Here is a 19,771-nt window from a genome sequence, read left to right as displayed (position 1 = left end):
CTGGCAGAGACAGTGAGACAGAACTGGCAGAGACAGTGAGACAGAACTGAACCTGCTCATCAGACCAGTTGAGATCTGGTGACTGGAGGCGGCCATGGGATGTGTTTTCCTCACATCAGACCATTCCATGACCCCTCCTCCTGCCTTGTGGATGGGGCATTGTCATCTTATGGTACCCAAAATAATGGCCTGCCCTGCAATTTTATACATGACGCTAAAGCATGATGGGATGTTAATTGCTTAATAAACTCAGGAATCACACCTGTGTGGAAGCACATGCTTTCAATATACTCTGTTATCCCCTCATTTAGTCAAGAGTTTTTCCATTATGTTTGGGCTGTTACCTGAGTGCTCTGTTCTCTCCTCTCCTGGCTGTAGGTATCTGATGTATACCCTGGACCAGTATGTAGAGAGTGACTATACGGTAGTGTACTTCCACCATGGTCTCCGCAGCTGCAACAAGCCCTCGCTACACTGGCTACGAAACGCCTACAGAGAATTTGACAGGAAGTAAGTCACCCTGACCTCTTAACCTACGACTTTTCAAGCCCTCTCAATCAAAATATAACTCGACGAGCCAGTTTTTCCAGAATGATGTTTACATTGTGTGTGTGTGTGTGTGTGTGTGTGTGTGTGTGTGTGTGTGTGTGTGTGTGTGTGTGTGTGTGTGTGTGTGTGTGTGTGTGTGTGTGTGTGTGTGTGTGTGTGTGTGTGTGTGTGTCAATGTATTTCCTGATAGGTACAAGAAGAACCTGAAAGCCCTCTATGTCGTCCATCCTACTAACTTTATCAGAATCATCTGGAATATATTCCAACCACTCATCAGGTATGGTGCCCAGTCATCTTTCTACAGTAATAATCTAGAATACAGTATATTCCAACCACTCATCGGGTATGGTGCCCAGTCATCTTTCTACAGTAATAATCTAGAATACAGTATATTCCAACCACTCATCGGGTATGGTGCCCAGTCATCTTTCTACAGTAATAATCTAGAATACAGTATATTCCAACCACTCATCGGGTATGGTGCCCAGTCATCTTTCTACAGTAATAATCTAGAATACAGTATATTCCAACCACTCATCAGGTATGGTGCCCAGTCATCTTTCTACAGTAATAATCTAGAATACAGTATATTTCTACAGTAAAGATGCCATTCAGGCCTTTACTGTACATGTTTAAGTCTGGTCTCCACAACAGTATTCATGACTATGAAAGACATTTGGCATATTGACTGACCTTTCTAACACTCTGTTCTTCCTGTTTAGTCACAAGTTTGGTAAGAAGCTGACTTATGTAAACTACCTGTCTGAGCTCAGAGATCACCTGAGCTGGGATCAGCTCATCATCCCACCTGATGTCCTCAGGTAGGTTACACCTCTACGCCACTACCTTACCCTGACCCCTGACCTTAACCCAACTACCTGGCTGAGCTCAGAGACCACCTGATGTCCTCAGGTAGGTTACACCTCTATGCCACTACCTTACCCTGACCCCTGACCTGTAGCTGCTCAGTTTTTTTCTTTTTTCCTACCGTGTCATTGACTTGTTTATTGTTTACTCCATGTGTAACTCTGTGTTGTCTGTTCACACTGCTATGCTTTATCTTGGCCAGGTCACAGTTGTAAATGAGAACTTGTTCTCAACTAGCCTACCTGGTTAAATAAAGGTGAAATATATATATATATATATATTTTTAAGTAGCTTGATATCAGCAGAGTTTCATGTATTCATGTATCCAACCAATCACTGAGGTGGTGTTTTCATGTTTCCAACCAATCACTGAGGTGGTGTTGTGTCCAACCAGCCCCGGAGGTGGTGTTGTGTCCAACCAGCCCCGGAGGTAGTGTTGTGTCCAACCAGCCCCGGAGGTGGTGTTGTGTCCAACCAGCCCCGGAGGTGGTGTTGTGTCCAACCAGCCCCGGAGGTGGTGTTGTGTCCAACCAGCCCCGGAGGTGGTGTTGTGTCCAACCAGCCCCGGAGGTGGTGTTGTGTCCAACCAGCCCCGGAGGTGGTGTTGTGTCCAACCAGCCCCGGAGGTGGTGTTGTGTCCAACCAGCCCCGGAGGTGGTGTTGTGTCCAACCAGCCCCGGAGGTGGTGTTGTGTCCAACCAGCCCCGGAGGTGGTGTGGTGTCCAACCAGCCCCTGAGGAGGTGTTGTGTCCAACCAGCCCCGGAGGTGGTGTGGTGTCCAACCAGCCCCTGAGGTAGTGTGGTGTCCAACCAGCCCCTGAGGTGGTGTGGTGTCCAACCAGCCCCGGAGGTGGTGTGGTGTCCAACCAGCCCCAGAGGTAGTGTTGTGTCCAACCAGCCCCTGAGGTGGAGTTGTGTCCAACCAGCCCCAGAGGTAGTGTTGTGTCCAACCAGCCCCTGAGGTGGAGTTGTGTCCAACCAGCCCCGGAGGTAGTGTTGTGTCCAACCAGCCCCGGAGGTGGTGTTGTGTCCAACCAGCCCCTGAGGTGGTGTTGTGTCCAACCAGCCCCTGAGGTGGTGTTGTGTCCAACCAGTCCCTGAGGTAGTGTTGTGTCCAACCAGCCCCGGAGGTGGCTGATACGTTTAAACTCAGTTTTTCACAATTTCTGACATTTAATCCTAGTAGAAATTAGGATAGGATCACCACATTATTGTGAAAATGTCAGAAAAATAGGGGTGATTTTTATTTCAGCTTTTATTTCTTTCATCACATTCCCAGTGGGTCAGAAGCTTACATACACTCAATTAGTATTTGGTAGCATTGCCTTTAAATGGTTAAACATGGGTCAAATGTTTTTGGTAACCTTCCACAAGCTTCCCACAAAAAGTTGGGTGAATTTTGGCCCGTTCCTCTTGACAGAGCTGGTGCGCGCAACTGAGTCAGGTTTGAAGGCCTCCTTGCTAGCACATGCTTTTTCAGTTCTGCCCACAAATGTTCTATGGGATTGAGGTCAGGGCTTTGTGATGGCCACTCCAATACCTTGACTTAGTTGTCCGTAAGCCATTTTGCCACAACTTTGGAAGTATGCTTGGGGTCATTGTCCATTTGGAAAACCCATCTGCAACCAAGCTTTAACTGATGTCTTGAGATGTTGCTCCAATATATCCACATAACTTTCCTTTCTCATGATGCCATCTATTTTGTCAGGTGCACCAGTCTCTCCTGCAGCAAAGCTCCCCCACAACATGATGCTTCACGGTTGGGATGGTGTTCTTCGGCTTGCAAGCCTCTCTCTTTTTCCTCCAAACATAACAATGGTCATTATGGCCAAACAGTTCTATTTTTGTTTCATCAGACCAAAGGACATTTCTCCAAAAAGTACGATCTTAGTCCCCTTGTGCAGTTGCAAACCGTAGTCTGGCTTTTTTATGGAGGTTTTGGAGAAGTGGCTTCTTCCTTGCTGAGCGGCCTTTCAGGTAATGTCGATATAGGACTCGTTTTACTGTGAATATACATACTTTTGTACCCGTTTCCTCCAGCATCTTCACAAGATCCTTTGCTGTTGTTCTGGGATTGATTTGCACTTTTTGCACCAAAGCACGTTCATCTCTAGGAGACAGAATGCATCTCCTTCCTGAGCGGTATGACGACTGCGTCATCCCATGGTGTTTATACTTGCGTACTATTGTTTGTACAGATGAACGTGGTACCTTCAGGTGTTTGGATATTGCTCTCAAGGATGTTCCAGACTTGTGGAGGGCAACAAAAAAAAATTCTGAGGTCTTGGCTGATTTCTTTTGATTTTCCCATGATGTCAAGCAAAGAGACACTGAGTTTGAAGGTAGGCCTTGAAATACATCCACAGGTACCCCTCCAATTGACTCAAATAATGTCAATTAGCCTATCAGAAGCTTCTAAAGCCATGACATCACTTTCTGGAATTTTCCAAGCTGTTTAAAGGCACAGTCAACAAAGTGAATGTAATCGTCTGACCCACTGGAATTGTGATACAGTGAATTATAAGTGAAATAATCTGTCTAAACAATTGTTGGAATAATTACTTGTGTCATGCACAAGGTAGATGTCCTAACAGACATGCCAAAACTATAGTTTGTTAACAAGAACTTTGTGGAGCGTTTGAAAAACTAGTTAATGACTCCAATCTAAGAGTATGTAAACTTCTGACTTCAACTGTACATGCCCATGTATTTACTACAGGCATGACGAGAGGCTGCAGGCGGCCCAGAAGGGAGGTCTGCACCCCTCATCTAAGACTCCTCCCCCCAGACCTCCTCTGCCCACTCAGCAGTTTGGAGTCAGCCTGCAATAGTGAGTATTTTAGCTGAGTTCTCTTTAATCGTCCCCCCCCCCAGCCGCTCCATATTTCCACCGTGGTTTATGCCAACTAATATGATGTACCATACTGCAAGCCAACTGAATTAGACGTGTTCTGTTCCCCAGTATTGCTGAGAAGAACCAGGGAGTTCTGATCCCTCCTGTGATGTCCCAGACTGTGTCTTATCTCAAAGACAAAGGTAAGAAGATGGGAGCTGTCTGATAGGACCTTGGTTCAGGTACAGGACCTCTACAGTATAATAGTTGAGGTAGGAGCTGTGTGATAGGACCTTGGCTCAGGTACAGGACCTCTACAGTAATAGTTGAGGTAGGAGCTGTCTGATAGGACCTTGGATCAGGTACAGGACCTCTACAGTAATAGTTGTTGAGGTAGGAGCTGTCTGATAGGACCTTGGCTCAGGTACAGGACCTCTACAGTAATAGTTGAGGTAGGAGCTGTCTAATAGGACCTTGGATCAGGTACAGGACCTCTACAGTAATAGTTGTTGAGGTAGGAGCTGTCTGATAGGACCTTGGCTCAGGTACAGGACCTCTACAGTAATAGTTGTTGAGGTAGGAGCTGTCTGATAGGACATTGGATCAGGTACAGGACCTTTACAGTAATAGTTGTTGAGGTAGGAGCTGTCTGATAGGACCTTGGCTCAGGTACAGGACCTCTACAGTAATAGTTGTTGAGGTAGGAGCTGTCTGATAGGACATTGGATCAGGTACAGGACCTCTACAGTAATAGTTGTTGAGGTAGGAGCTGTCTGATACGACCTTGGATCAGGTACCAGACCTCTACAGTAATAGTTGTTGAGGTAGGAGCTGTCTGATAGGACCTTGGCTCAGGTACAGGACATCTACAGTAATAGTTGTTGAGGTAGGAGCTGTCTGATAGGACATTGGATCAGGTACAGGACCTCTACAGTAATAGTTGTTGAGGTAGGAGCTGTCTGATAGGACCTTGGCTCAGGTACAGGACCTCTACAGTAATAGTTGTTGAGGTAGGAGCTGTCTGATAGGACCTTGGCTCAGGTACAGGACATCTACAGTAATAGTTGTTGAGGTAGGAGCTGTCTGATAGGACCTTGGATCAGGTACCAGACCTCTACAGTAATAGTTGTTGAGGTAGGAGCTGTCTGATAGGACCTTGGATCAGGTACAGGACCTCGACAGTAATAGTTGAGGTAGGAGCTGTCTGATAGGACCTTAGCTCAGGTACAGGACCTCTACAGTAATAGTTGTTGAAGTAGGAGCTGTCTGATAGGACCTTGGCTCAGGTACAGGACCTCTACAGTAATAGTTGTTGAGGTAGGAGCTGTCTGATAGGACCTTGGATCAGGTACAGGACCTCTACAGCAATAGTTGTTGAGGTAGGAGCTGTCTGATAGGACCTTGGTTCAGGTACAGGACCTCTACAGTATAATAGTTGAGGTAGGAGCTGTGTGATAGGACCTTGGCTCAGGTACAGGACCTCTACAGTAATAGTTGAGGTAGGAGCTGTCTGATAGGACCTTGGATCAGGTACAGGACCTCTACAGTAATAGTTGAGGTAGGAGCTGTCTAATAGGACCTTGGATCAGGTACAGGACCTCTACAGTAATAGTTGTTGAGGTAGGAGCTGTCTGATAGGACCTTGGCTCAGGTACAGGACCTCTACAGTAATAGTTGTTGAGGTAGGAGCTGTCTGATAGGACATTGGATCAGGTACAGGACCTCTACAGTAATAGTTGTTGAGGTAGGAGCTGTCTGATAGGACCTTGGCTCAGGTACAGGACCTCTACAGTAATAGTTGTTGAGGTAGGAGCTGTCTGATAGGACATTGGATCAGGTACAGGACCTCTACAGTAATAGTTGTTGAGGTAGGAGCTGTCTGATACGACCTTGGATCAGGTACCAGACCTCTACAGTAATAGTTGTTGAGGTAGGAGCTGTCTGATAGGACCTTGGCTCAGGTACAGGACCTCTACAGTAATAGTTGTTGAGGTAGGAGCTGTCTGATAGGACCTTGGCTCAGGTACAGGACATCTACAGTAATAGTTGTTGAGGTAGGAGCTGTCTGATAGGACCTTGGATCAGGTACCAGACCTCTACAGTAATAGTTGTTGAGGTAGGAGCTGTCTGATAGGACCTTGGATCAGGTACAGGACATCTACAGTAATAGTTGTTGAGGTAGGAGCTGTCTGATAGGACCTTGGATCAGGTACCAGACCTCTACAGTAATAGTTGTTGAGGTAGGAGCTGTCTGATAGGACCTTGGATCAGGTACAGGACCTCGACAGTAATAGTTGAGGTAGGAGCTGTCTGATAGGACCTTGGCTCAGGTACAGGACCTCTACAGTAATAGTTGTTGAGGTAGGAGCTGTCTGATAGGACCTTGGCTCAGGTACAGGACCTCTACAGTAATAGTTGTTGAGGTAGGAGCTGTCTGATAGGACCTTGGATCAGGTACAGGACCTCTACAGTAATAGTTGTTGAGGTAGGAGCTGTCTGATAGGACCTTGGCTCAGGTACAGGACCTCTACAGTAATAGTTGTTGAGGTAGGAGCTGTCTAATACGACCTTGGATCAGGTACCAGACCTCTACAGTAATAGTTGTTGAGGTAGGAGCTGTCTGATAGGACCTTGGATCAGGTACAGGACATCTACAGTAATAGTTGTTGAGGTAGGAGCTGTCTGATAGGACCTTGGATCAGGTACCAGACCTCTACAGTAATAGTTGTTGAGGTAGGAGCTGTCTGATAGGACCTTGGATCAGGTACAGGACCTCGACAGTAATAGTTGAGGTAGGAGCTGTCTGATAGGACCTTGGCTCAGGTACAGGACCTCTACAGTAATAGTTGTTGAGGTAGGAGCTGTCTGATAGGACCTTGGCTCAGGTACAGGACCTCTACAGTAATAGTTGTTGAGGTAGGAGCTGTCTGATAGGACCTTGGATCAGGTACAGGACCTCTACAGTAATAGTTGTTGAGGTAGGAGCTGTCTGATAGGACCTTGGCTCAGGTACAGGACCTCTACAGTAATAGTTGTTGAGGTAGGAGCTGTCTAATAGGACCTTGGATCAGGTACAGGACCTCTACAGTAATAGTTGTTGAGGTAGGAGCTGTCTGATAGGACCTTGGATCAGGTACAGGACCTCTACAGTAATAGTTGTTGAGGTAGGAGCTGTCTGATAGGACCTTGGATCAGGTACAGGACCTCTACAGTAATAGTTGAGGTAGGAGCTGTCTGATAGGACCTTGGATCAGGTACCAGACCTCTACAGTAATAGTAGTTGAAGCCCTTCACTCCCTCCCACCTCTCCTCAGGCCTCCAGACAGAAGGTATCTTCAGGAGGTCCGCTCGTGTTCAGCTCATCAAGGACGTCCAGAAGCTCTACAACCAGGGTGAGATGGAACCTTTATAACCTCCATAATAACTTTTATAACCTCCATAATAACCTCCATAATAACCTCCATAATAACCTCCATAATAACCTCCATAATAACCTCTATAATCTCCATAATAACCTTTATAACCTCCATAATAACTTTTATAACCTCCATAATAACATTTAACCTCCATAATAACCTCTATAATCTCCATAATAACCTTTATAACCTCCATAATAACTTTTATAACCTCCATAATAACCTATATAACCTCCATATTAAATGTTATAACCTCCATAATAACCTTTATAACCTCCATAATAACCTTTATAACCTCCATAATAACCTCCATAATAACCTTTATAACCTCCATAATAACCTGTATAAGCTCTTTAACCAGGGTGAGATGGAACCTTTATAACCTCCATAATAACCTTTATAACACCATAATAACCTTTATAACCTCCACAATAACCTCTATAACCACCATAATAACCTTTATAACCTCCATAATAACCTCCATAATAACCTCCATAATAACCTTTATAACCACCATAATAACCTTTATAACCTCCATAATAACCTTTATAATCTCCATAACAACCTTTATAACCTCCATAATAACCTCCATAATAACCTCTATAACCACCATAATAACCTTTATAACCACCATAATAACCTTTATAACCTCCATAATAACCTCCATAATAACCTCTATAACCTCCATAATAACCTCTATAACCTCCATAATAACCTTTATAACCACCATAATAACCTCCATAATAACCTCCATAATAACCTTTATAACCTACATAATAACCTTTATAACCTCCATAATAACCTTTATAACCTACATAATAACCTTTATAACCACCATAATAACCTTTATAAGCTCTTTAACCAGGGTGAGATGGAACCTCTAACCTCCATAATAACCTCCATAATAACCTTTATAACCTCCATAATAACCTCCATAATAACCTCCATAATAACCTCCATAATACCCTTTATAACCTCCATAATAACCTTTATAACCTCCATAATAACCTTTATAACCTCCATAATAACCTTTATAAGCTCCATAATAACCTATATAACCTCCATAATAACCTATATAACAACCTTTATAACCTCCATAATAACCTTTATAACCTCCATAATACCCTTTATAACCTCCATAATAACGTTTATAAGCTCCATAATAACCTATATAACAACCTTTATAACCTCCATAATAACCTCCATAATAACCTATATAACCTCCATAATAACCTTTATAACCTCCATAATAACCTTTATAACCTCCATAATAACCTTTATAACCTCCATAATAACCTTTATAACCTCCATAATAACCTTTATAACCTCCATAATAACCTTTATAACCTCCATAATAACCTTTATAACCTCCATAACAACCTATATAACCTCCATAATAACCTTTATAACCTCCATAATAACCTATATAACAACCTCTATAACCTCCATAATAACCTTTATAACCTCCATAATAACCTATATAAACTCCATAACAACCTCTATAACCTCCATAATAACCTTTATAACCTCCACAATACCCTTTATAAACTCCTATTAGCTCTACAACCAGGGTGAGATGGAACCTTTATATCCTCCATAATAACCTTTAGAAACTTCATAATATCCTCTATAACCTCCATAATATTCTCTATAATAACCTTTATAACCTCCATAATAACCTTTATAAGCTCCATAATAACGTTTATTAGCTCTACAACCAGGGTGAGATGGAACCTCTATAACCTCCATAATAACCTCTATAACCTCCCTAATAACCTATATAACCTCCTATAAGCCCTTTAACCAGAGGTAGAGGAGCTGGAACTCTGAGCCCCGCCAGAGGCGGGGGTCTCCCGGGGCCGGAGGCGGGGGTCTCCCGGGGCCGGAGGCGGGGGTCTCCCGGGGCCGGAGGCGGGGGTCTCCCGGGGCCAGAGGCGGGGGTCTCCCGGGGCTTTTATCCCTCACTACCAGGAAGCAGAGATCAATAATAATCCAGATCAACCTCTATCTCCTCTGTCTCAGATGACATCACACCACAGCCCCATGTCCCACCCAGACCTCTGTTGACTGTTGTCTGTTATCAGGTATCTCTCTCCTCCTCAGGGAAGCTCAGTCTGTTATCAGGTCTCTGTCTCTCCTCCTCCTCAGGGAAGCTCAGTCTGTTATCAGGTCTCTGTCTCTCCTCCTCAGGGAAGCTCAGTCAGTCTGTTATCAGGTCTCTGTCTCTCCTCCTCAGGAAAGCTCAGTCAGTCTGTTATCAGGTCTCTGTCTCTCCTCCTCAGGGAAGCTCAGTCAGTCTGTTATCAGGTCTCTGTCTCTCCTCCTCAGGGAAGCTCAGTCAGTCTGTTATCAGGTCTCTGTCTCTCCTCCTCCTCAGGGAAGCTCAGTCAGTCTGTTATCAGGTCTCTCTCTCCTCCTCAGGGAAGCTCAGTATGTTATCAGGTCTCTCTCTCCTCCTCAGGGAAGCTCAGTCTGTTATCAGGTCTCTCTCTCCTCCTCAGGGAAGCTCAGTCTGTTATCAGGTCTCCGTCTCTCCTCCTCAGGGAAGCTCAATCTGTTATCAGGTCTCTCTCTCCTCCTCAGGGAAGCTCAGTCTGTCTGTTATCAGGTCTCTGTCTCTTCTCCTCAGGGAAGCTCAGTCTGTTATCAGGTCTCTGTCTCTTCTCCTCAGGGAAGCTCAGTCTGTTATCAGGTCTCTCTCCTCCTCAGGGAAGCTCAGTCAGTCTGTTATCAGGTCTCTGTCTCTCCTCCTCCTCAGGGAAGCTCAGTCAGTCTGTTATCAGGTCTCTGTCTCTTCTCCTCAGGGAAGCTCAGTCTGTTATCAGGTCTCTGTCTCTTCTCCTCAGGGAAGCTCAGTCTGTTATCAGGTCTCTCTCTCCTCCTCAGGGAAGCTCAGTATGTTATCAGGTCTCTCTCTCCTCCTCAGGGAAGCTCGGTCTGTTATCAGGTCTCTGTCTCTTCTCCTCAGGGAAGCTCAGTATGTTATCAGGTCTCTCTCCTCCTCAGGGAAGCTCAGTCAGTCTGTTATCAGGTCTCTGTCTCTCCTCCTCCTCAGGGAAGCTCAGTCAGTCTGTTATCAGGTCTCTGTCTCTCCTCCTCAGGGAAGCTCAGTATGTTATCAGGTCTATGTCTCTCCTCCTCAGGGAAGCTCAGTCTGTTATCAGGTCTCTGTCTCTTCTCCTCAGGGAAGCTCAGTCTGTTATCAGGTCTCTGTCTCTCCTCCTCAGGGAAGCAAGTGGTGTTTGAGCAGTACGGAGACATCCACGTGCCTGCTGTCATCCTGAAGACCTTCCTCAGAGAGCTTCCTGAACCTCTGCTCACCTTCCCCCTCTACCACCAGATACAGGACGTAGTCCGTAAGTACACGAGGCTTTAGCTCAGCAGGCTAAACACACTGTTGTGAAGAGCGTCTGCTAAATGACTTAAATGTAAATGTAAAACGTAGGTCCACGGGTCCAATGCAATGCCTTTTTCCTACAGAGTTCTCTGTCGACATCGTTCATACGCCCCCTTAAGCCTTAGCTCCACCAATCTCTTTAAAATGTCACATGACGGCGGCTCTCTCTTCGGCTCTCTCTTCGTGGTCGCCGGCTCTCTCTTCGTGGTCGGCGGCTCTCTCTTCGTGGTCGCCGGCTCTCTCTTCGTGATCGCCGGCTCTCTCTTCGTGGTCGCCGGCTCTCTCTTCGTGGTCGCCGGCTCTCTCTTCGTGGTCGCCGGCTCTCTCTTCGTGGTCGGCGGCTCTCTCTTCGTGATCGCCGGCTCTCTCTTCGTGGTCGCCGGCTCTCTCTTCGTGGTCGCCGGCTCTCTCTTCGTGGTCGCCGGCTCTCTCTTCGTGGTCGCCGGCTCTCTCTTCGTGGTCGCCGGCTCTCTCTTCGTGGTCGCCGGCTCTCTCTTCGTGGTCGCCGGCTCTCTCTTCGTGGTCGCCGGCTCTCTCTTCGTGGTCGCCGGCTCTCTCTTCGTGGTCGCCGGCTCTACTTTTTTCCACCATAATTTGCAAATACATTCATTAAAAATCCTACAATGTGATTTTCTGGATTTTTTTTTCTCATTTTGTCTGTCATAGTTGAAGTGTACCTATGATGAAAATTACAGGCCTCTCTCATCTTTTTAAGTGGGAGAACTTGCACAATTGGTGGCTGACTAAATACTCTGTCTGAGAAGTAGTTGGTGAACCAGGCGAGGCAGTCATCTGAGAAACCAAGGCTATTGAGTCTGCCGATAAGAATATGGTGATTGACAGAGTCGAAAGCCTTGGCCAGGTCGATGAATACGGCTGCACAGTACAGTGATCACTGAGATCCTGGTTGAAGACAGCAGAGGTGTATTTGGAGGGCAAGTTGGTCAGGATATCATCTATGAAGTTGTCCATGTTTACGGATTTTGGGTTGTACCTGGTAGGTTCCTTGATAATTTGTGTGAGATGGAGGGCATCTAGCTTCGATTGTAGGACGGCCGGGGTTCTAAGCATATCCCAGTTTAGGTCAACATTGGAATTCATATCTCCAGATCATTGTGAAGTAGGAAGCTGTATCAATATACTAATTTAATGGCTCTACTGTGAAGTAGGAAGCTGTATCAATATACTAATTTAACTGCTCTACTGTGAAGTAGGAACCTGTATCAATATACTAATTTAACAGGCTCTACTGTGAAGTAGGAACCTGTATCAATATAATAATTTAACTGCTCTACTGTGAAGTAGGAACCTGTATCAATATACTAATTTAACGGCTCTACTGTGAAGTAGGAACCTGAATCAATATACTAATTTAACGGCTCTACTGTGAAGTAGGAACCTGCATCAATATACTAATTTAACGGCTCTACTGTGAAGTAGGAACCTGTATCAATATACTAATTTAACGGCTCTACTGTGAAGTAGGAACCTGCATCAATATACTAATTTAACGGCTCTACTGTGAAGTAGGAACCTGTATCAATATACTAATTTAACGGCTCTACTGTGAAGTAGGAACCTGTATCAATATACTAATTTAACGGCTCTACTGTGAAGTAGGAAGCTGTATCAATATACTAATTTAATGGCTCTACTGTGAAGTAGGAACCTGCATCAATCAATATACTAATTTAACTGCTCTACTGTGAAGTAGGAACCTGCATCAATATACTAATTTAACGGCTCTACTGTGAAGTAGGAACCTAAATCAGTATACTAATTTAACTGCTCTACTGTGAAGTAGGAACCTGTATCAATATACTAATTTAACGGCTCTACTGTGAAGTAGGAACCTGTATCAATATACTAATTTAACGGCTCTACTGTGAAGTAGGAACCTATATCAATATACTAATTTAACGGCTCTACTGTGAAGTAGGAACCTGTATCAATATACTAATTTAATGGCTCTACTGTGAAGTAGGAACCTGCATCAATCAATATACTAATTTAACTGCTCTACTGTGAAGTAGGAACCTGCATCAATATACTAATTTAACGGCTCTACTGTGAAGTAGGAACCTGTATCAATATACTAATTTAACGGCTCTACTGTGAAGTAGGAACCTGTATCAATATACTAATTTAACGGCTCTACTGTGAAGTAGGAACCTGTATCAATATACTAATTTAACGGCTCTACTGTGAAGTAGGAACCTGCATCAATATACTAATTTAACGGCTCTACTGTGAAGTAGGAAGCTGTATCAATATACTAATTTAATGGCTCTACTGTGAAGTAGGAACCTGCATCAATATACTAATTTAACGGCTCTACTGTGAAGTAGGAAGCTGTATCAATATACTAATTTAACGGCTCTACTGTGAAGTAGGAACCTGCATCAATATACTAATTTAACGGCTCTACTGTGAAGTAGGAACCTGCATCAATATACTAATTTAACGGCTCTACTGTGAAGTAGGAACCTGTATCAATATACTAATTTAACGGCTCTACTGTGAAGTAGGAACCTGCATCAATATACTAATTTAACGGCTCTACTGTGAAGTAGGAAGCTGTATCAATATACTAATTTAACGGCTCTACTGTGAAGTAGGAACCTGTATCAATATACTAATTTAACGGCTCTACTGTGAAGTAGGAAGCTGTATCAATTGCCCAGCTTCCTGAAGTGATATGAAACAGACTGTGGTGACCCGGTGTATCTGAACTGGAAAGAGAACCTCAACGTGTGATGTGTGACGTTGTTGTTCCAGGAGTGGAGAGCAGTCTACGAGTGACCACCTGTAAACACATCCTAGAGAGACTACCAGAACACAACTACATGGTGTTGAAGTACCTGCTCTGCTTCCTGAACATGGTAACAACACCGCACGGCAACACACAACACCGCACGGCAACACACCACGCCGCACGGCAACACACCACACCGCACGGCAACACACAACACCGCACGGCAACGCACCACACCGCACGGCAACACACCACACCGCACGGCAACACACCGCACGGCAACGCACCACACCGCACGGCAACGCACCACACCGCACGGCAACGCACCACACCGCACGGCAACGCACCACACCGCACGGCAACACACAACACCGCACGGCAACACACAACACCGCACGGCAACACACAACACCGCACGGCAACACACCACACCGCACGGCAACACACAACACCGCACGGCAACACCCACACCGCACGGCAACACACAACACCGCACGGCAACACACAAACACCGCACGGCAACACACCACACCGCACGGCAACACACCACGCCGCACGGCAACACACCACGCCGCACGGCAACACACCACACCGCACGGCAACACACCACGCCGCACGGCAACACACAACACCGCACGGCAACACACAACACCGCACGGCAACACACCACACCGCACGGCAACACACCACACCGCACGGCAACACACCACACCGCACGGCAACACACCACACCGCACGGCAACACACCACACCGCACGGCAACACACAACACCGCACGGCAACACACAACACCGCACGGCAACACACAACACCGCACGGCAACACACAACACCGCACGGCAACACACCACACCGCACGGCAACACACAAACACCGCAAGGCAACACACAACAACATGACACAACACCGCAAGGCAACACACAACACCGCACGGCAACACACAACACCGCAAGGCAACACACAACACCGCAAGGCAACACACAACACCGCACGGCAACACACAACACCGCACGGCAACACACCACACCGCACGGCAACACAAACACCGCAAGGCAACACACAACAACATGACACAACACCGCAAGGCAGCACACAACAACATGACACAACACCGCACGGCAACACACAACACCGCACGGCAACACACAACACAACCGCCATAACTTCTCAAAGGGCTTTGTTCTGCATATGAAGACAGACTCTTTACACAATGTAATGTCCTTAAGATGAGACATCTCAAAGCCCACTGAATAAATATGGCTGAAAATGACAGTTTTGTTTTTGTCTGTTAAACCAAATGCACAGCTATATGAATGCCCTGTAGACATTTTAGAAAAGGCCTGACCAACAAAAAACAGACCACCACAATAATAGTCCACTGTTGAGAGAAATCAAACCCACGTCCCCCTTTTTCTCCCATGTGAAATGCTGAGGTTTCAATGTAGAGAAAACCCCTCTCTCTCCGTTCACACTGACCTTTAACTAACCAACCTTAGCCAGAACTAACCCACAAGGCCTCAGACTGGACGGCTGGAGATGTGTCCCTAACAGCACCCTGGCCCCTATATAGTGCACTGCCTTTGACCAGGGCCCCATAGGGAATAGGGAGCCATTTGGGATGAGGGCTTGCTCTGATCCAGATTGTGAGGACTCCCAGGGCTATGTATAAAGTTCTCCAGGAGACTAATGCTTCACTCTCTGAGACTTTACCTTCTCTTCCCATGCTGATGTTAATGTAATGCTGAGCTCTCTGAGACTTTACCTTCTCTTCCCATGCTGATGTTAATGTAATGCTGAGCTCTCTGAGACTTTACCTTCACTTCCCATGCTGATGTTAATGTAATGCTGAGCTCTCTGAGACTTTACCTTCACTTCCCATGCTGATGTTAATATAATGCTGAGCTCTCTGAGACTTTACCTTCACTTCCCATGCTGATGTTAATGTAATGCTGAGCTTCACTCTCTGAGACTTTACCTTCACTTCCCATGCTGATGTTAATGTAATGCTGAGCTCTCTGAGACTTTACCTTCACTTCCCATGCTGATGTTAATGTAATGCTGAGCTTCACTCTCTGAGACTTTACCTTCTCTTCCCATGCTGATGTTAATGTAATGCTGAGCTCTCTGAGACTTTACCTTCACTTCCCATGCTGATGTTAATGTAATGCTGAGCTCTCTGAGACTTTACCTTCTCTTCCCATGCTGATGTTAATGTAATGCTGAGCTTCACTCTCTGAGACTTTACCTTCTCTTCCCATGCTGATGTTAATGTAATGCTGAGCTTCACTCTCTGAGACTTTACCTTCTCTTCCCATGCTGATGTTAATGTAATGCTGAGCTTCACTCTCTGAGACTTTACCTTCACTTCCCATGCTGATGTTAATGTAATGCTGAGCTTCACTCTCTGAGACTTTACCTTCACTTCCCATGCTGATGTTAATGTAATGCTGAGCTCTCTGAGACTTTACCTTCACTTCCCATGCTGATGTTAATGTAATGCTGAGCTCTCTGAGACTTTACCTTCACTTCCCATGCTGATGTTAATGTAATGCTGAGCTCTCTGAGACTTTACCTTCACTTCCCATGCTGATGTTAATGTAATGCTGAGCTTCACTCTCTGAGACTTTACCTTCTCTTCCCATGCTGATGTTAATGTAATGCTGAGCTCTCTGAGACTTTACCTTCACTTCCCATGCTGATGTTAATGTAATGCTGAGCTTCACTCTCTGAGACTTTACCTTCACTTCCCATGCTGATGTTAATGTAATGCTGAGCTTCACTCTCTGAGACTTTACCTTCACTTCCCATGCTGATGTTAATGTAATGCTGAGCTTCACTCTCTGAGACTTTACCTTCACTTCCCATGCTGATGTTAATGTAATGCTGAGCTTCACTCTCTGAGACTTTACCTTCACTTCCCATGCTGATGTTAATGTAATGCTGAGCTCTCTGAGACTTTACCTTCTCTTCCCATGCTGATGTTAATGCTGAGCTTCACTCTCTGAGACTTTACCTTCACTTCCCATGCTGATGTTAATGTAATGCTGAGCTCTCTGAGACTTTACCTTCACTTCCCATGCTGATGTTAATGTAATGCTTCACTCTCTGAGACTTTACCTTCACTTCCCATGCTGATGTTAATGTAATGCTTCACTCTCTGAGACTTTACCTTCACTTCCCATGCTGATGTTAATGTAATGCTGAGCTTCACTCTCTGAGACTTTACCTTCACTTCCCATGCTGATGTTAATGTAATGCTGAGCTCTCTGAGACTTTACCTTCACTTCCCATGCTGATGTTAATGTAATGCTGAGCTTCACTCTCTGAGACTTTACCTTCTCTTCCCATGCTGATGTTAATGTAATGCTGAGCTTCACTCTCTGAGACTTTACCTTCACTTCCCATGCTGATGTTAATGTAATGCTGAGCTCTCTGAGACTTTACCTTCTCTTCCCATGCTGATGTTAATGTAATGCTGAGCTTCACTCTCTGAGACTTTACCTTCACTTCCCATGCTGATGTTAATGTAATGCTGAGCTCTCTGAGACTTTACCTTCACTTCCCATGCTGATGTTAATGTAATGCTGAGCTCTCTGAGACTTTACCTTCACTTCCCATGCTGATGTTAATGTAATGCTGAGCTTCACTCTCTGAGACGTTACCTTCACTTCCTTGTATCATCTAGTCAGATCTCTCCTGGGTTCTGTTAGACACGGTATTAGACTGTATCATCTAGTCAGACCTCTCCTGGGTTCTGTTAGACACGGTATTAGACTGTATCATCTAGTCAGATCTCTCCTGGGTTCTGTTAGACACGGTATTAGACTGTATCATCTAGTCAGATCTCTCCTGGGTTCTGTTAGACACGGTATTAGACTGTATCATCTAGTCAGATCTCTCCTGGGTTCTGTTAGACACGGTATTAGACTGTATCATCTAGTCAGATCTCTCCTGGGTTCTGTTAGACACGGTATTAGACTGTATCATCTAGTCAGATCTCTCCTGGGTTCTGTTAGACACGGTATTAGACTGTATCATCTAGTCAGATCTCTCCTGGGTTCTGTTAGACACGGTATTAGACTGTATCATCTAGTCAGATCTCTCCTGGGTTCTGTTAGACACGGTATTAGACTGTATCATCTAGTCAGATCTCTCCTGGGTTCTGTTAGACACGGTATTAGACTGTATCATCTAGTCAGATCTCTCCTGGGTTCTGTTAGACACGGTATTAGACTGTATCATCTAGTCAGATCTCTCCTGGGTTCTGTTAGACACGGTATTAGACTGTATCATCTAGTCAGATCTCTCCTGGGTTCTGTTAGACACGGTATTAGACTGTATCATCTAGTCAGATCTCTCCTGGGTTCTGTTAGACACGGTATTAGACTGTATCATCTAGTCAGATCTCTCCTGGGTTCTGTTAGACACGGTATTAGACTGTATCATCTAGTCAGATCTCTCCTGGGTTCTGACTTATCATCTAGTCAGATCTCTCCTGGGTTCTGTTACACGGTATTAGACTGTATCATCTAGTCAGATCTCTCCTGGGTTCTGTTAGACACGGTATTAGACTGTATCATCTAGTCAGATCTCTCCTGGGTTCTGTTAGACACGGTATTAGACTGTATCATCTAGTCAGATCTCTCCTGGGTTCTGTTAGACACGGTATTAGACTGTATCATCTAGTCAGATCTCTCCTGGGTTCTGTTAGACACGGTATTAGACTGTATCATCTAGTCAGATCTCTCCTGGGTTCTGTTAGACACGGTATTAGACTGTATCATCTAGTCAGATCTCTCCTGGGTTCTGTTAGACACGGTATTAGACTGTATCATCTAGTCAGATCTCTCCTGGGTTCTGTTAGACACGGTATTAGACTGTATCATCTAGTCAGATCTCTCCTGGGTTCTGTTAGACACGGTATTAGACTGTATCATCTAGTCAGATCTCTCCTGGGTTCTGTTAGACACGGTATTAGACTGTATCACCTAGTCAGATCTCTCCTGGGTTCTGTTAGACACGGTATTAGACTGTATCATCTAGTCAGATCTCTCCTGGGTTCTGTTAGACACGGTATTAGACTGTATCATCTAGTCAGATCTCTCCTGGGTTCTGTTAGACACGGTATTAGACTGTATCATCTAGTCAGATCTCTCCTGGGTTCTGTTAGACACGGTATTAGACTGTATCATCTAGTCAGATCTCTCCTGGGTTCTGTTAGACACGGTATTAGACTGTATCATCTAGTCAGATCTCTCCTGGGTTCTGTTAGACACGGTATTAGACTGTATCATCTAGTCAGATCTCTCCTGGGTTCTGTTAGACACGGTATTAGACTGTATCATCTAGTCAGATCTCTCTTGGTTCTGTTAGACACGGTATTAGACTGTATCATCTAGTCAGATCTCTCCTGGGTTCTGTTAGACACGGTATTAGACTGTATCATCTAGTCAGATCTCTCCTGGGTTCTGTTAGACACGGTATTAGACTGTATCATCTAGTCAGATCTCTCCTGGGTTCTGTTAGACACGGTATTAGACTGTATCATCTAGTCAGATCTCTCCTGGGTTCTGTTAGACTCTGTATTAGACTGTATCATCTAGTCAGATCTCTCCTGGGTTCTGTTAGACACGGTATTAGACTGTATCATCTAGTCAGATCTCTCCTGGGTTCTGTTAGACACGGTATTAGACTGTATCATCTAGTCAGATCTCTCCTGGGTTCTGTTAGACACGGTATTAGACTGTATCATCTAGTCAGATCTCTCCTGGGTTCTGTTAGACATTGTATCATATCACACCGGGGGACTGGTTTATCGGACCGGGCTGACGGGGGACTGGTTATCAGACAGGGGACTGGTTGTCGGACCGGGGACTGGTTATCAGACCGGGCTGACGGGGGACTGGTTATCAGACAGGGGACTGGTTATCAGGCCGACGGGGACTGGTTATCGGG

At 45.2% G+C, this 19,771-nt stretch overlaps 1 protein-coding gene and 1 long non-coding RNA gene across 3 annotated transcripts; one reads left to right on the top strand and one right to left on the bottom strand.

The window, feature by feature from the left end:
• Positions 1–378: 378 nt before the first annotated feature.
• LOC127924984 (rho GTPase-activating protein 8-like) lies at positions 379–14,715 on the top strand (the record flags this gene model as incomplete). Its single annotated transcript, XM_052509634.1, has 8 exons — positions 379–510; positions 740–826; positions 1,272–1,370; positions 4,136–4,246; positions 4,379–4,452; positions 7,564–7,641; positions 10,893–11,021; positions 13,841–14,715. Coding segments are annotated over 8 exons (1,585 nt in total), but the record flags the coding sequence as incomplete, so codon positions are not given.
• Positions 4,535–6,390, bottom strand: LOC127924985 (uncharacterized). Of its 2 annotated transcripts, none has more exons than XR_008119451.1 (3): positions 6,201–6,390; positions 5,052–5,463; positions 4,535–4,865 (listed from the first exon to the last, which is right to left on the bottom strand). It is a non-coding gene; the product is annotated as an uncharacterized LOC127924985 (long non-coding RNA). The 2 variants fall into 2 exon arrangements; XR_008119452.1 differs by lacking the exon at positions 4,535–4,865 and having other exon boundaries at positions 4,974–5,094; positions 5,343–5,463.
• Positions 14,716–19,771: the final 5,056 nt, after the last annotated feature.

Source organism: Oncorhynchus keta, unplaced genomic scaffold (assembly GCF_023373465.1).
Source record: "Oncorhynchus keta strain PuntledgeMale-10-30-2019 unplaced genomic scaffold, Oket_V2 Un_contig_4876_pilon_pilon, whole genome shotgun sequence".
NCBI lineage: Eukaryota > Metazoa > Chordata > Actinopteri > Salmoniformes > Salmonidae > Oncorhynchus > Oncorhynchus keta.
The sequence above is the reverse complement of the archived record's forward strand: the minus strand, read 5'-3'. Positions and strand labels throughout refer to the sequence as shown.